This window comes from Candoia aspera, chromosome 4, assembly GCF_035149785.1.
Source record: "Candoia aspera isolate rCanAsp1 chromosome 4, rCanAsp1.hap2, whole genome shotgun sequence".
NCBI classification, from domain to species: Eukaryota; Metazoa; Chordata; class Lepidosauria; order Squamata; family Boidae; genus Candoia; species Candoia aspera.
Genome location: NC_086156.1, coordinates 117,224,526 through 117,238,858, shown reverse-complemented (window position 1 = coordinate 117,238,858; position 14,333 = coordinate 117,224,526). Strand labels below are relative to the sequence as shown.

The window sequence follows — 14,333 nt, the reverse complement described above, 5'->3', positions numbered from 1 at the left end:
AAACAGGGCGAGCTTCCCAAGGACTGCCAAACACACGCACACTCAGCACTGGGGCAGAGTTCGAGATTTAACAAATATGAAGCAAATACACATGTCCTTCCGGGTCAACTGTTTCTCAGGTCCTGAAGGGCAGGAACCCCCTCGCCCCATTTTCCAGCAGGTAGGGCAGCATGCTGGTCCAGCTTTTCAGCACAGCTTTCACTCCCCAGGCCTCGTCCAGGTAGGGTTATGGCACGCAGGTGGAAGAAACCTCTTGGCTACGCTGCTCCAGGGTGTCTTCTCTGCCTCCTTCCGGGGTTCTAAAACACCAAGGCAGCTGCCCTCCGGCAACACGGTCAGATGTACTGCGAGGACGCCAGGCTCTCCAGCTCCACCTCGATGGAGATAATGTGATGCCCTGGCACCATTGCCAGGCCCAGGACTCGGGGTTCCCCCGCTGAGAAGGAGTCTGCAGGCCACAGGGGAGAGAGAGAGTCAGTCCTAAGCACCCTTGCTTCACTTCTCCAGCAAGCCCAGAAGTCATGATGGGAGTCTTCTTTCTCAGAGAATGGGTAGGTCCACTGGGGCCATCTAGTCTAACCCGCAGGAACTCGGGTTTAAGCATCCCGACAGGTGGCTGGCTGGCTGGCTGGCTGGCCTTGGTGAAGACGAGCCCCCATCCCTCTGGATCCCTATTTCTTACTTTTGGGAAGTTTGGGGGTGTTTTTAAACACTTGGCCAGAATTGGCCTTCTAACTGAGAAGAGGGCGGTCCCCAGCCCTTCCTGGAGCTGGAAGCACAGCCCCACACCATCCTCTGCCACAGCGTAGAAACAGCTAAGTTTCGAAGAGACCTCATGCAATTTACAGGAACAAACAAGGACACAGAAGTCAGAGACCGGCCGGGTGGGGACTCACCGGTGGGTTTCAGGTACTCTTGGGCGGAACCCAAGATGACATTGCAGTCCCGGTCGGTGCACAAGAAACAGCCCACAAGGGTCCGTCCGTCCGTCATGCGGATCCGCAGGCTCTTGTTTAGGAGGTTCTCCAGCTTGCGACGTGCGCGCAGGTATGGCGAGTCAGCCTTTTCTTCAACTGGGTCCTGCCAGAAACATCCAGGAAGTAAGTCCTCAAAGGCCAGGAGAGCAGCTTTATTCCCTCCCATCTCCAATTTCATTCTGCTGTTTTCCAAAATGAGATCAAGCTGCTAGTTCTTATGAGGGTTGGGTGAGATTAACTTGGACGTGGTTGACCTGGGGAAGCTCCCTCTCAAGGTGCCATTAATTCATGGTTTGTCCAACCATGTTAGGGACCAGTTTGACCGGTGATTATTACTAAGAGTAATTTTACTAAGATTATTTGTTTTTTCTCCCTTTCTTTAACTCTGACACAGTGAGTCCTTGTTATGGTTATCATGAAGTTTTGTTTTTAATATACCACTGTAAGTCTTGAAGATTCAGCGGCATACAAATTTAATAAATGAATGAAAATTCACAACATCTCTTTCCTTTTAAGCGGGGAACAGAGGTTAATTCACAACTAGAGAATCGGGGGGAGGGGGCAGGGAGAGGGGTAGGATGCAAAAATCAAATGAAATAAAACAAAACAAATCTGGAAAGAGGCAGCTATTATTACATATTTCAGTTTTTCTTTTTCACATTATTACTGTTAGGCACTGGTTACGATGACAATTGTAAGTTCCAGGGTTTTTACTCGGATGTTAGCCACCCAGAGTCTCGAGCCAGGCAGGACAGGCACGGCAGCCCATTAGCATTTCTCAAGGAATGCATTACTTAATCATTAATAAACCAGTGTTTCTCAAGGCATTCATTGTTTCCTTCCAGGCCGGCCTTTCAATTCTGCTACCTGTTCCCCCCTGAGGCTTATTTGCCTGCTGCCAACCCCAACCTGGTGCCCACAGCACCTCTTGGTCAGTGCCACCTGGCCAGTCCTAGCTGCAGAGCCGCCCTGCAGATGCCTTTGCGGGACATGCTCAAATCAGCCAATACAGGTTAAGGCTGACCATGATCAGCAGCTCCTTTCCACTCTCCAGGAGAGCTCCCTGGCTGGGGGTGATGGGAGTTGAAGTCCCAGACAGGGGGCAGGGCTGAGCTGGGATCCTTTACCCCACCAACTGCCACATAGGGCCCAGCCCCTCTTTCTGCCCCTGCCTTGAGTCCTTCAGGCTAATATTTAATAAATAATTATTATTATTATTATAATTATTATTTACACAAGGTGAAATCACACCTGCCAGTTCTTTACCTGGTGTTGGCTTTCATTAGCATCAAGTTCTTCCCAAGAACCTAGGTCAGTGTTTCTCAGCCTTGGCTACTTTAAGCTGTGTGGACGTCAACTCCCAGAATTCCCTAGCCAGCGTTGCTAGGGAATTCTGGGAGTTGACGTCCACACAGCTTAAAGTAGCCAATGCTGAGAAACACTGACCTAGGATGACGTAATGTATTGGCATAGTATACAGGTTTGTTGTTGTTGTTGTTTATTCGTTTAGTCGCTTCCGACCTTCGTGACTTCATGGACCAGCCCACGCCAGAGCTTCCTGTTGGTCGTCAACACCCCCAGCTCCCCCAGGGACAAGTCCGTCACCTCTAGAATATCATCCATCCATCTTGCCCCTGGTCGGCCCCTCTTCCTTTTGCCCTCCACTCTCCCTAGCATCAGCAGCTTCTCCAGGGTGTCCTGTCTTCTCATTGTGTGGCCAAAGTACTTCAGTTTTGCCTTTAATATCGTTCCCTCAAGTGAGCAGTCTGGCTTTATTTCCTGGAGGATGGACTGGTTTGATCTTCTTGCAGTCCAAGGCACTCTCAGGATTTTCCTCCAACACCACAGTTCAAAAGCATCGATCTTCCTTCGCTGAGCCTTCCTTATGGTCCAGCTCTCACAGCCATATGTTACTACGGGGAGCACCATTGCTTTAACTATGCGGACCTTTGTCGTCAGTGTGATGTCTCTGCTCTTAACTATTTTATCAAGATTTGTCATTGCTCTTCTCCCAAGGATTAACAGATAGTCCTCGCTTAACCACCACAATGGGGACCAGCGTTTTGGTTGCTAAGTGAAGTGGTCATTAAGCGAATCTAACCCAATTTTACGACTCTTGCAGCAGCTTTAAGCAAATCACCATGGTTGTTAAGCGAGCCACGTGGTTCCCCGTTGATTTTCATTGCCAGAAGCCAGCCAGAAAGGTAGACAATGACGACCACATGACCATGTGACCCTGCAACGGTCATAAATGCGAACCAGTTGCCAAGTGCCCAAATCGCGATCGTGTGACCGTGGGGATGCTGTGACGGTTGCAAGTCCGAGAACCGGTCGTAAATCGGGTTTTTCAGCACCGTCGTAAGTCCGAACTGTCACTAAATGAATGGTTGCTAAGCGAGGACTACCTGTATGTGCGGATCCAAGCAGGTGGCCTTTGGTAATTGACAGATGGGAGTGTTGTCGGTGAGCGGATTCTCTGACACTCTGCCATCTTCCCCAGTTCTCCCACATGGGTTGTCCACACTTGCCTCTTCTCAGCGATTAGGTTAGGGCCATTCTGAGGCCAGCTTCCCCGCGGCTGCCCCCCTCCCCCACTCAGCACGGCCGAGCACGATGGAGGCTGTAGTCCCGCGCCGATGGGAGGGGGCTCCAGGCCCCCCAGCTCTGGCCACCTTTGCCCCCAAGCGGGGGAGGCTTCCATATCCCCCACCCCCCGCCGGAGTCCCGCCCCGCCCTCCTCACCTCGGGGGGGCTGTTTCCGCAGCCGTTCTCGTCCCCCCCCCGCGGCGGCGGCGGCGGCGGCGGCGGCCTCAGCAGCAGCTCCTGGGCCGGCGGGTCCGCCATCTTGCCCGTCCACCGGCGCGGGGCGGAACTACCGTTCCCAGCAGGCCTCTCGGCACTCCCGGCCTGCTGCGCGCGAAGGGCGTCCCCCTTCCCCCTCCGCCCCGCCCCCCGCCTAAACTACATTTCCCGGCGGGCGCCGCGGCGGCGGGTTGCCAGGGGAGCGCGATGGACGCCTCCATCCCGCAGCACTTCTTCACGCCGAAGGAGGTGGCGGTGCACAACCGGCCGTGGGACCTGTGGGTCTCTTATCTGGGGCGGGTGTACGACCTCAGCCCCCTGTCCGAGCAGTACAAGGGTAAGGCGGGTGGGGCTTCGGGGGCGCCGCTGAGAGGCAGTCTACCCGAAGGGAGGAGGAGGAAGACCTTGTCTGGCCCTTTTCTGGGCGATCGCTGCTTGCAAGGATGGCTGTCCGAAAAGGGGATAGAGGGAAGGACAGTAGGAGGAGAAAGTGGCTGGAGGGCCAAATTCAAGGCCCTGCTGCTGGACCAGAAGCCATGCCAGGCTTTGGAGGGGGGATAAGGTCAAAAAAGTCAAGACCAAGCAGTTAAGCCCCCACTCTTTTTTTACATGTATTGCTACACACATCCCCAAAAGCAGGGCTTCCTTCGTGTGGTTGTGGCTGCCATCTTGCCTTTTTTGACCCCCGTGGACTCCCAGCACACCTGCAGCCTTCACTCTGGGGCAGCCTTTCTGGAGGAACCCCTGAAATATTTTTCAGGCCTCGGGGAAGCCCTGCACATTCAGGCTCAAATAGAGGCCAGTAGTTAACAAAATTATGATATTCATTTCCTGGGTGGGCCTGTCTAGGTGCATTCACAGTGTTCTTAAACTGAAAATAAAGAATGAAACTTACCTCTTTAATGTGAAGTGGCCCGAATTTGAAAGAGTATTTAAAATAAATCGTGATCTCCCAGGAAACCCCTGGCGGCCTGTCGCAGAACGCGAGGGTGCCATGGAACCCTGGTGGAGGAACCCTGCCCTGGGGAGTGGGTGAAAGGATCCCTCCTTGGGCCATTGGATACCCTCCAAGGTGCAGCAACGGGGGATAGGCATTCCCAAGGCTTTTTAAGGCTCTTCAATAGATGAGAACGCTCAGGAATGGGTCGCCTGAGTTGCTCTAAGGCAGCTTATGGCTAAGTGGCTTCTCTCTCTGTCCAGGGGACCTTTTGATGAAACCTCTCCTAGAAGCAGCGGGAAAAGACATCAGCCATTGGTTCAACCCCAGAACGAAAGATGTGAGTATCTGCAGCTGCGCTGGGAGGCAACGTTCCTGCCCATCTGGTGAGGTGGGGCAGAGTGGGCACGCTTCAGGTCCCGTTGATTGAACCATGTCACTTTGCAGGACCCAGGAAGTGGGACCCTGGAATGCCTATTTCCCTGGGATTTGTAGGGCTTCCATGAGCCCTGAAAATCTGGCCCTGGGTTAGCCTGGAGTGATTTTTGGGTTTTCTGAATGGCAGACTCTCTCTCTTTGGCAATAAAATTCTTTCTTTTAGTCTCCTGTTTCGATCGTTGCATTTTGTGAGCCGCCCAGCGTCATGACAGATTGGGGCAGCCTTTAAATTCCATAAATAAGTACATGCCTGCCTGTGATGTTCACAGGCAGGCTGACAATCTGAATATGCGTGCTCAGAGGTGTATGAGTTCATTGAGATTTATTGGCTGGCTTCACAAAATACGTTAGATGAGGGCTAAAACAGGGTTGGGTAGTCTGTGGTTCAGCGGGCTGTCAGAACCCAGCCTTTGGGTCAGTGGGTGTATGCCCCAGACCATTTCATAAACCCACAAAACAGCAGTTTGGGTATCACGCGTGATGTGAGCACAGCGGCGGTGTTTTCTTCACCTGGATTAGGATTTAGCCTGTTGGGTGAACCAGCTGTTCCTTGGTAAGCATGTTTAGGACATACTTTTCTTTTTTTAAGTCTAAGTTTTTTTTAACCAAGTCCTACATGGCATAGGGCCTGGTTACTTAGCCTGTCTCCTTAACTTCTGCCTGGCCAATTTGATCCTGCAGGGTTTGAGTGCTCTGGGCTCCTCTGATTAAACGCCTGCCCTCCGGAACGAGGTTCCCCTGAGATCTGGATAGTCCCCACTTTGACCTTCAGTTGCCATCTTTTATGTTTATCTTTTATCTTTTTACAGTTTTTATTGTAATTCCTTTGCTTTATTGTTGTGAGCTGCCCAGAGTCACTGAGAGCCAGGCGGCATACACATTTAATTTATTCTTATTCTTGGTTGGTCACACAGTCAGCCAGATGTTTAGACTGGGTGTGGCATTTTTATCCACCTCTCAAGTCCTTCCTAAGGACCTGGAATAGGCAGGTGTTGTTGTTTAATAATATTAAAGGCATCGTCGCAGGATGTGAGCTGTTCCAAGTAAAGCTGCCTTTTGAAATTGACTGATAGTGATTTTGGCAATGCCGATGGTGTTCCAGTGGTGCTCCAGATGTTTGGGGATTGCACCCAAGGCGCCTGTTACTATTACTAAGATACTGATATATCTTTGCTTTCTTTGGCCACAGTCGTCCTACTTCTATTTGCAGGCCTTTGTATTTTGTGATTTTCTCCCGTTCTTTCCCTTCTCTTCTGCTCTCTCCAGGTATTGCAGTGTCCACGATCCAGACTTTTCTGTCTTTCTGACCAACAGTTGTCAAGTCTGGGGTGTTGTGCGGCAGATGCTTGTCTGTTTGCATTCTAAAGTCCCAGAGAGCTTCAGCTTCTTCATTTTCTATTCCTTTGTGTATTTTGTGGTCCCACCAGTTCTTACTTGCAGGCAACTGGTGTTTCTTGCAGATATCCCTATATTATTATTATTATTATTATTATTATTATTATTATTATTTCCTTGTCTGGCGTCCTTCAGCTGCCTTAGGGTGCTTCTCCTCTGGGCCAGCTGCACTCCCCAAGACTTGCAGCCGCCCCCAGCGTGTCCTCCCCCTTCTCATTCTTCGCTCCCTTCCCCCTGCCGACGTACGTACGTGCTTCTTCCAGCATCCCACTTCGGCTGCTTCCAGGCCCACCCGGGCACTGAGACGGTATCACAGAAAAGCTCAGTCAGAAACAGCGTATTCAACAGCAGCTGTTTTGTTTTTTCTTCCTTGCAGACAATTTGAGATCTTATGATCTATACCAAATGTTTTAAAGGTTTCGCCTTCTGACTTCGGTCTGAGTAAGGAAAAATTACTATTTCTGAGATGGCAAAGGACAAAAGGTGTCTGTTGGCTTGGACTTCGCTCCTTTTTGGTGGTAACGCGTTGCTAGGGGACAGTTGAATCTGGACCTAACCACCCTCCTCCGCCCGTTCCTTCCAGATACAGACACATGTCGACCCCCTCACGGGGTGCCTCAAGTACTACACGCCCCAAGGCCGGTTTGTGCACATTCCGCCGCCTCTTCCTCGCTCCGACTGGACCAATGATTTCGGCTTGCCCTGGTGGAAAGATGCCATGTACGAAGTAGGCATCTTGTCTTCTAAAACCCGGCACATACGGATCATCAACACGCTGACCTCTCAGGAGCAGACCCTTGAGGTGAGTCCCGTCCTTTGGGGTTGCTCAGGTGGGATTAAAGCAGCCCTAACCCCTGCCTGGCCCCAAGACCCTTTTAGCCATTGATCCTCTTCCCTTGCTAACTTTGATTGTATTCATGCAACAGGCTTGAGCGGGGCAGTTATTAGGTTTAGGCTATAAACCTAATACAGGTAGTCCTCGACTTATGACCACAATTGGGATTGGAACTTCCATCGCTAAGCAAGGTGGTTAAGTGAGTTGCGCCTGATTTTATGACCTTTTTGCCACTGTCATTAAGTGAATCATGTAGTCGTTAAGCAAATCTGGCTTCCCTGACTGACTTTGCTGGTCAGAAGCTGGTTGGGAAGGTGATCACATGACCCCGGGATGCTGTGACCGTTGTAAATACATGCTGGTTGCCAAGCACCTGAATTTTGACCACATGACCACAGGGATGCTGCAACGGTCATTCAGTGTCAGGACTGGTCATAAGTCACTTTTTTCAGTGCCGTCATAACTTGCAATGGTCGTTAAACGAATAGTCATAAGTTGAGGACCACCTGTAGCTATATTTGCTTGATGTGCTTATACGTGCTTAGTGTTAACTATCGTTAGGGCTATCTTGGGTGAACCCAGCTTATTTGGTGAGTGTACAGTTCAATATACTGTCCTGGCCCAGAAAATGAGTTCCGGAGTCACCTTGTTGCATGAACACAGCCAGCGCGGCCGTCAAGCAAGCTGGGCTGGTTCCTCTCCACTCCCACGCTCACCCACCGGGGGCCTGGGCTGAGGGGCGCCTCCTGGTGTTCGAGGGGCGTTCTGCCCTCCTGCAAGGGGCCCTGTGGACAGGTATGGCCTCGTCCGCAGGTGTGTTCAGAAGAAACTCTGTGGGAGATCCTGAGGCGCTACCTCCCCTACAACGCTCACGCAGCCAGCTACACGTGGAAATACCACGGCGTCTGCCTGGACATGGACAGGAACCTTCAAAGCAACAACATTCCCAACGAAGATGAGGACTTCTACCAGCTCAACATGGATGCCGATGAGTTCACGCCCGCCATTTTGCTCTACTTCAACGACGACCTCACCGAGTTCTAGAAAGCCCACCTTGCCGCTCGCCCAGAGGGCTTGTGTCACATCTCAGGCTGGTTCCCCCCAGCGGAAAGTCCAGATTGGTGGCCCTTCTTCTCACCGGCAGAAATTCTTTTGTAGGACGGTGAACTTAAGCTTAGCGGTAGCAGCTCATTCGGACCGGTTAACCGGGCGAAGTCACTTTCTCCAGATGATCAGGCTTCCTGCTGATTTGGACACGAGCCCTTGGTGGGAATGAAGAGGCACCCCAAATGATGGTGGTTTCCTAACGTACGATTTCCCAGGCTTGAGAATGTCCACCCTGAATCTTAGGGCTGTCACAGCTGCTAAGCTGTTCATGGCTGTGGCCACTAGATGTCAGCAGTGGCTCACTGTGCAGCCATTTTGAAGCACCACCATTCTTAGGGTGGTTTTAAAAATAAAGTAAGCACCCTTGTGTTCCATAGTTCATGCAGGCCCTGATCTATTAAAGAAGCCTTGCTGCTCTCTTCCCCTTTTATTTGGGGAGGGGTGAGAGGGACCCACACGCTTTTCTAGCTTAACTTTTAAACTAGTATGCTCTGGCCCAAATAGACCTGGATGAAGATCCTGCTCAATCATGAAGCAAATCTTGATTTGCAATTATTTTCTCCTGCCCAAGCTATTTCAAAGGGTTGTTCTGAGGGTAAAATGGTAGGAGGGGGAGGAACCAGATAGGCAACCATGAGTCCCCTTGGAGGTAGGTGGGATAAAAATGCTACAGCAAAACATAAGAGGTTTGCATTGAAAAAACATTGTCAAGTTCAGCTTTTTAAAAAATCATCTTGAGGCATGCTTGGAAAAAGTAAACCTTCAATAAACATTATCTTTTTATTGCATAACTTCAAATATTACGAAAAAAATATGTGACTATCAGTATCAAATGTCCTCTGGGTTATGAATTAATACGCAGACACCCAACCTCATGCTTATTTTCTCAGAAATAGGCCTGTTCTATTTAACAAGGGTGATCTTGTAGAAACTCTGTTCAGGATTGCAGCCAAAATCTGTTTTCACCAACCAGTATTTTCAAAGAAAATATGTAATAGCAAAGTTGTATCTGAGTCAAACTTGGTTCTTGGTGATTTTGTGAACACAGACATGGAGGCCTTTTGGGCAGTGGTACCCAAGTGGCTTGTCATTGTTTTCTTCTGGAATGTCTGTGTATTTCCTGGTGGTCTCCTATCAAATATTAGCCAGATCCAATTTTGTTTAGATTTTGGAGATCAGCCAAAGTCAGTCAGACGATGTTGCATACCTGGGTACAAAGAAAATAAATCATCCTGTTCAGGTACATATGTGGAAAAGCTAGCTGTTCCCCAGGTCTTTCAAATGTCCATTTCCCTCCTCACGATGCGAGTGTAGTGGTAGGGGAATCGGTCATTCTTCTCTCTATCGCCCACCCCCATAAAACATCTGTTTCTGCCATCAGGCATTATAGATTGTGCGGTGTTCTTTTACGATCAATACCCAGTATTCACCGCTCCAGTATAAGTTAGATGTCATTTTGAAAGGCCCCAAGTGTTTCCTTTTTAAAAAAACAATTCTGCATCTAAAATACAGGTTAAAACAAATCCACTAAAAGAGATTCTAGTCCATAGTGATCATGAGATGCAGCCTCCAATAAGAAAGCATTCTTTGGCCTTTATCAGCTCTCTGATGTGTTTTAAAACAGCAGCCCCGTACAGGCGCCTCTGTGTGCTTCTGCTACTCGAGAGCTTAGAGGTTGCCCATCAAAGACCTTAAGCAGCTGTTGAGATCCAGAGATTCACATGCACACAGACCACTAGTCCCATGAGACGGGTGGTGGTGGAGGGGAACATCTGTGGACCATGTTGAAGGGACAGCCAGTGTAAGAGAACAGGAAACACTCAAGGAGAACTACATTAGCCCTTAGGGAACAAGGAGTCTGAACCCTCCTCCAGCAGAGGTAGTCCTCGACTTACAACCACAATTGGGACCAGAACTTCCATTCCTAAGCAAGGCGGTCATTAAGTGAGCCACAGCCGATGTGATGGCCTTTTTTTGCTGTGGTCGTTAAGCAAATCACTGCAGTCATTAAGTGAATCACGTGGTCATTAAGCATCCGGCTTCCCCAAGTGACTTGGCTTGTCGGAAGGCAGCTGGGAAGGTCACGCGACCCCGGGACGCTGCAACCGTTGTAAATACACGCCGGTTGCCAGGTGCTTGAATTTCGATCGCTGCGATCTGTTTTCACCAACCAGTATTTTCAAAGAAAATACATAACAGCAAAATACATAACAGTATCTGAGGGATGCTGCGAGGATTGTAAGTGCAAGGACTGGTTGTAAGTAATTTTTTCAGCACCGTCGTAACTTTGAACAGTCACTAAACGAATGGTCGTAAATCGAGGACTACCTATAAGTGTGCTAGCAGGATAATTGCATGGGCGTTGCTTCTCCCCAGTAGCGGCTGGTTCCTTGCCGGCTGGCCCACCTGGAGGGGTGGGAGAGGGAGTCTTTGCTGGAGACTGGGAGGAAAGGACACCATCAATCTCGGGAGGATACTGGCTCTCAAGAGGCTTTGAAGACAGCCTCTGGGCCATTCTCAGATGTTTGTGTATGTTACGCCGTCGTCACAGCACCACAGGCTGCACCAGAGACGCGCAGGGACTGAAGGATCCCAAACGATTCTGATACTCACACTATGCAAAAGTCATGCAGGAGAGAGACTCTTTTGAAGTTACTTCTCTCAGTATGAAAAATAGTCTGCTTGGGAAGAAAAAGAAAAACCTGAAACGTAAACTGTGATTGTAGGAGCTAGAGGATGCTGGATAGCGAGCCCAAGGGTGCTGAGTCAGAACGGAGTCTACCCCCCCGCCCCAAAAAAGTCCTGGAAAAGCCAGATTTTGCACACTTGTGGATGATGTTGCTGTTCCCACCAGGCTTCTAATGTGCTAGAAAAGGTGTCTCCTCAAAGGCCATTGCGCCTGCCTTCCCGCTGGCTGGGTTCAGGGGACTTCTCTGGTCCTCCTCTGCATCCACCTTCTGGCCTTCTGAGCCCACCATTTATAAGGAGGGAGATGGAAATGCAGAATGATCCAGCGCTGGGTGGTTCTGCGCATGACTGTGCCTGTGGGAATACCTGTTTCAGGTTGCAGAACGATGGAAGAGGCAAGCCAAGAATAGTGGCTTATCTCTAACTGGAGTTCTTCAAGCCAAGAATAGTGGCTTGTCTGTAACTGGAGTTCTTCAAGCCAAGAATAGTGGCTTATCTCTAACCGGAGTTCTTCAAGCCAAGAATAGTGACTTAGCTATAACTGGAGTTCTTCAAGCCAAGAATAGTGGCTTATCTGTAACTGGAGTTCTTCCAGCCAAGAATAGTGGCCTATCTGTAACTGGAGTTCTTCAAGGGCTACCTTCTGCTCCACTCACCACGAGGCCGCTACAGCTTTGTTTCCTAACACCCTTCCCGTGTCATCTCGCTATCCAAAACCACGTCAAGCACCAACCATGATTGATTCAGGTCCTTGGGAAAACTGTACCCTGATTTGTGTTTTTTTCTGCCGTTCCACCACTGGACACACATAGAGAAGGGGGTATTCTCTGGGCCTGCCAAGAGCGGATCGCCGCCGGAACGTTCCCAGGTGCCTGTGTGGAAAAACCTGTCGGTGGGATGCTCAGAGAGAACCATGGAAGCTCACCAGAGGGAAAACTTAGTCTACAATGAAGAAATATTCTGGCCCTGTGACCTTTTTTTAACGATGAGGGGATGCTACCCTGCAGATATTCGCCTAGACCTTGCTGGCTGGGGAATTCTGGGAGTCGAAGTCCACACATCTCCAAGCGGCCAAGGTTGAGAAACCCTGGGCTAGTCGGTCCGGTCTTGATCTGACTTGGTCGAAGGTGGTGGGAGCTGCTGCTGCTGTCCTCAGGCCAGTCTTGGCCACCTCCCTGGAGACATGACCTCGCCCTCTGCCCTCTGCGTCTCCCGCCCTCCCCCAGGCAGGGCGTCGATGGGCATCGGTCTGTTTTCTCATAATGCTAGCAAGGCTCGCTCTCGCAACATCAGGCCAGCTGTCGTATTTTTTTCCTCCCTCCTTGCCTAGTTCCTCTCTGTGACAGCTGTTAGAGGGAAAGCGGGGGGGGGGGGGGAGAGACGAAATCCTAAGCGTGGGTTGTGAAATGAGACTTGAAGGTCGAATATTATCTGCAGTTCTGGCAGGCCCCCTAACCCCAGGGAGATTTCCGCTTGTGCTGAGAACAGATGGGATTGTTAGCATCCATCCTCCAGACTCCGTCTTGGTGGGGGCAAAAATGCAATCCCCCCACTCCTGCGAAAGCCCGGTTCTGAAGCCTACGACCCCCCCTTCTTCTTCCCCCCAGCGCTGTGGGGTTGTCTGTCCTCCCCCCGCCCCTGGCTTCAACCCCAGCACACCCTTTCTTCCGTCTGGCAGCTGCTTTGCAGAAGGGGTGGCTTGGGGTGGCGCTTCTTCCTTGGTGATCTTTTTAAAAGGTAGAATGGTAGGATCTCTCGTTACTTAAAGAAGAGCGGGAGGAATGTTGCAAATGCACGTTTTTCCAAAGTCCATTCTCCAGGAGCCAAGGGGGTCGGTGACTCGCTTCTCACCCTAAAACGATGACCCACCTTTCTTCCCACGAGCCCGCTTTGCTTTGGCAAGAGCAGTGTTTCTCACCCTCGGCAACTCTCAGACGTGTGGACTTCAACTCCCAGAATTCATGCGCGGGCTGGGGGATTCTGGGAGTTGAAGTCCACACGTCTGAGAGTTGCCGAGGTTGAGGAAAGTGAACCGCCAGATGGATGATCTGCACTCCCCTGCTGCCACTCAGGATCTTGTGGCCTCAGGTGGAACATGCGCCAGGCTTAGAACGGTTGAGCCAAGTCTGGCTGGATAACCTGGAGCAAGACACCGCCCCGCAGCCTATCCTAGGAGAGGGTGGTTGTGAAGATAAAAGTGGGGACAGCTGCCACACGCTGCCTTGGGCGTGGTAGGAGATGTAGCTATCTATAGTTACCCAATGTTCGTTCGATCGATCGATCGATCGATCTATCTATCTTTGCCTACCATATATCTTATATCAATATAAAACAAGGTAATTGGCTCAGTGGGGAATACAAAAATGGTAGGCGGGATTGTTATATGGTGCCGACTTACCTTTGCGGCCTTGCCAGTCTTCTCTGAGAGTTAGATCTTAACTGCAGGGGCATAACATGACTGTCATTAGAGGCAGGCAGTGTTTAATTTAAAAAATTATTTTCCACTCACTGTCCAGAAAGACGTTAAAGCAGCCAAGGACGGCAAACTGTAATATTCATATTATTAAAAAAAATAATCGCAATTTCTATGGACAGTAAGCTAGCCAGGACTAGGACAATATTAAAAATAGACTAGGAAGCTGTTGAGCCAACAAGTTTGTGACGTAACTATGATTTTTCTCAGCTGCTTAAAACAACAGAGCGATTGGGCTCAATAAGCCCGCTGGCAGCGGCAATTGCGGGATCAGGAGCCGTTCAGGTATTTCAGAGGCAACTGTATGAACGGCGTAAGCTGGACAAGGTCCACCACGGCGTGGTAGGAGGAGGGTCCTCCAGCAGAGCCGTTGGCTTAAGGAGACTCCGGAGAGTCTGACCTGTGAGAGGCCACTTTCTGTCTGATTTTTGCATCCGAGTGTTTAATTTCTCCAGGCCCTCCTCTTGCTTCCAAGACGGTGCACGCATACGCGATGCCAGAGCCATCAGGGGAGAGACCTTGAAAATCCCCCCCACCCCAACGAAACGGCCACAGGGGAAGGGCAGGCTCGTGGTGCGAAGAGCCCCACCTCCCTGGCCCTTCTGAAAGCCACGAGGCCGGCCCTGTGGTGGGGGACAAACCGGAGGAAGGGGGAGCGGGCTCTCTCCGTTAGCGCCCGGC

At 50.5% G+C, this 14,333-nt stretch overlaps 2 protein-coding genes and 1 long non-coding RNA gene across 3 annotated transcripts; 1 reads left to right on the top strand and 2 right to left on the bottom strand.

Moving 5' to 3' along the window:
* Positions 1-49: 49 nt before the first annotated feature.
* On the bottom strand, positions 50-3,849 carry NAA38 (N-alpha-acetyltransferase 38, NatC auxiliary subunit). Its single transcript, XM_063301659.1, has 3 exons — positions 3,720-3,849; positions 897-1,080; positions 50-448 (listed from the first exon to the last, which is right to left on the bottom strand). The coding sequence occupies exons 1-3, from the start codon at positions 3,819-3,821 to the stop codon at positions 336-338; spliced, it is 399 nt and encodes a 132-aa protein (XP_063157729.1). The 5' UTR covers positions 3,822-3,849; the 3' UTR covers positions 50-335.
* LOC134495958 (cytochrome b5 domain-containing protein 1) lies at positions 3,839-8,456 on the top strand. Its single transcript, XM_063301658.1, has 4 exons — positions 3,839-4,116; positions 4,980-5,056; positions 7,133-7,351; positions 8,198-8,456. The coding sequence occupies exons 1-4, from the start codon at positions 3,987-3,989 to the stop codon at positions 8,426-8,428; spliced, it is 657 nt and encodes a 218-aa protein (XP_063157728.1). The 5' UTR covers positions 3,839-3,986; the 3' UTR covers positions 8,429-8,456.
* Positions 8,457-9,236: 780 nt separating this feature from the next.
* LOC134497478 (uncharacterized) lies at positions 9,237-10,894 on the bottom strand. The gene is made up of 2 exons (XR_010067918.1): positions 10,820-10,894; positions 9,237-9,698 (listed from the first exon to the last, which is right to left on the bottom strand). It is a non-coding gene; the product is annotated as an uncharacterized LOC134497478 (long non-coding RNA).
* Between the last annotated feature and the right edge of the window lie 3,439 nt (positions 10,895-14,333).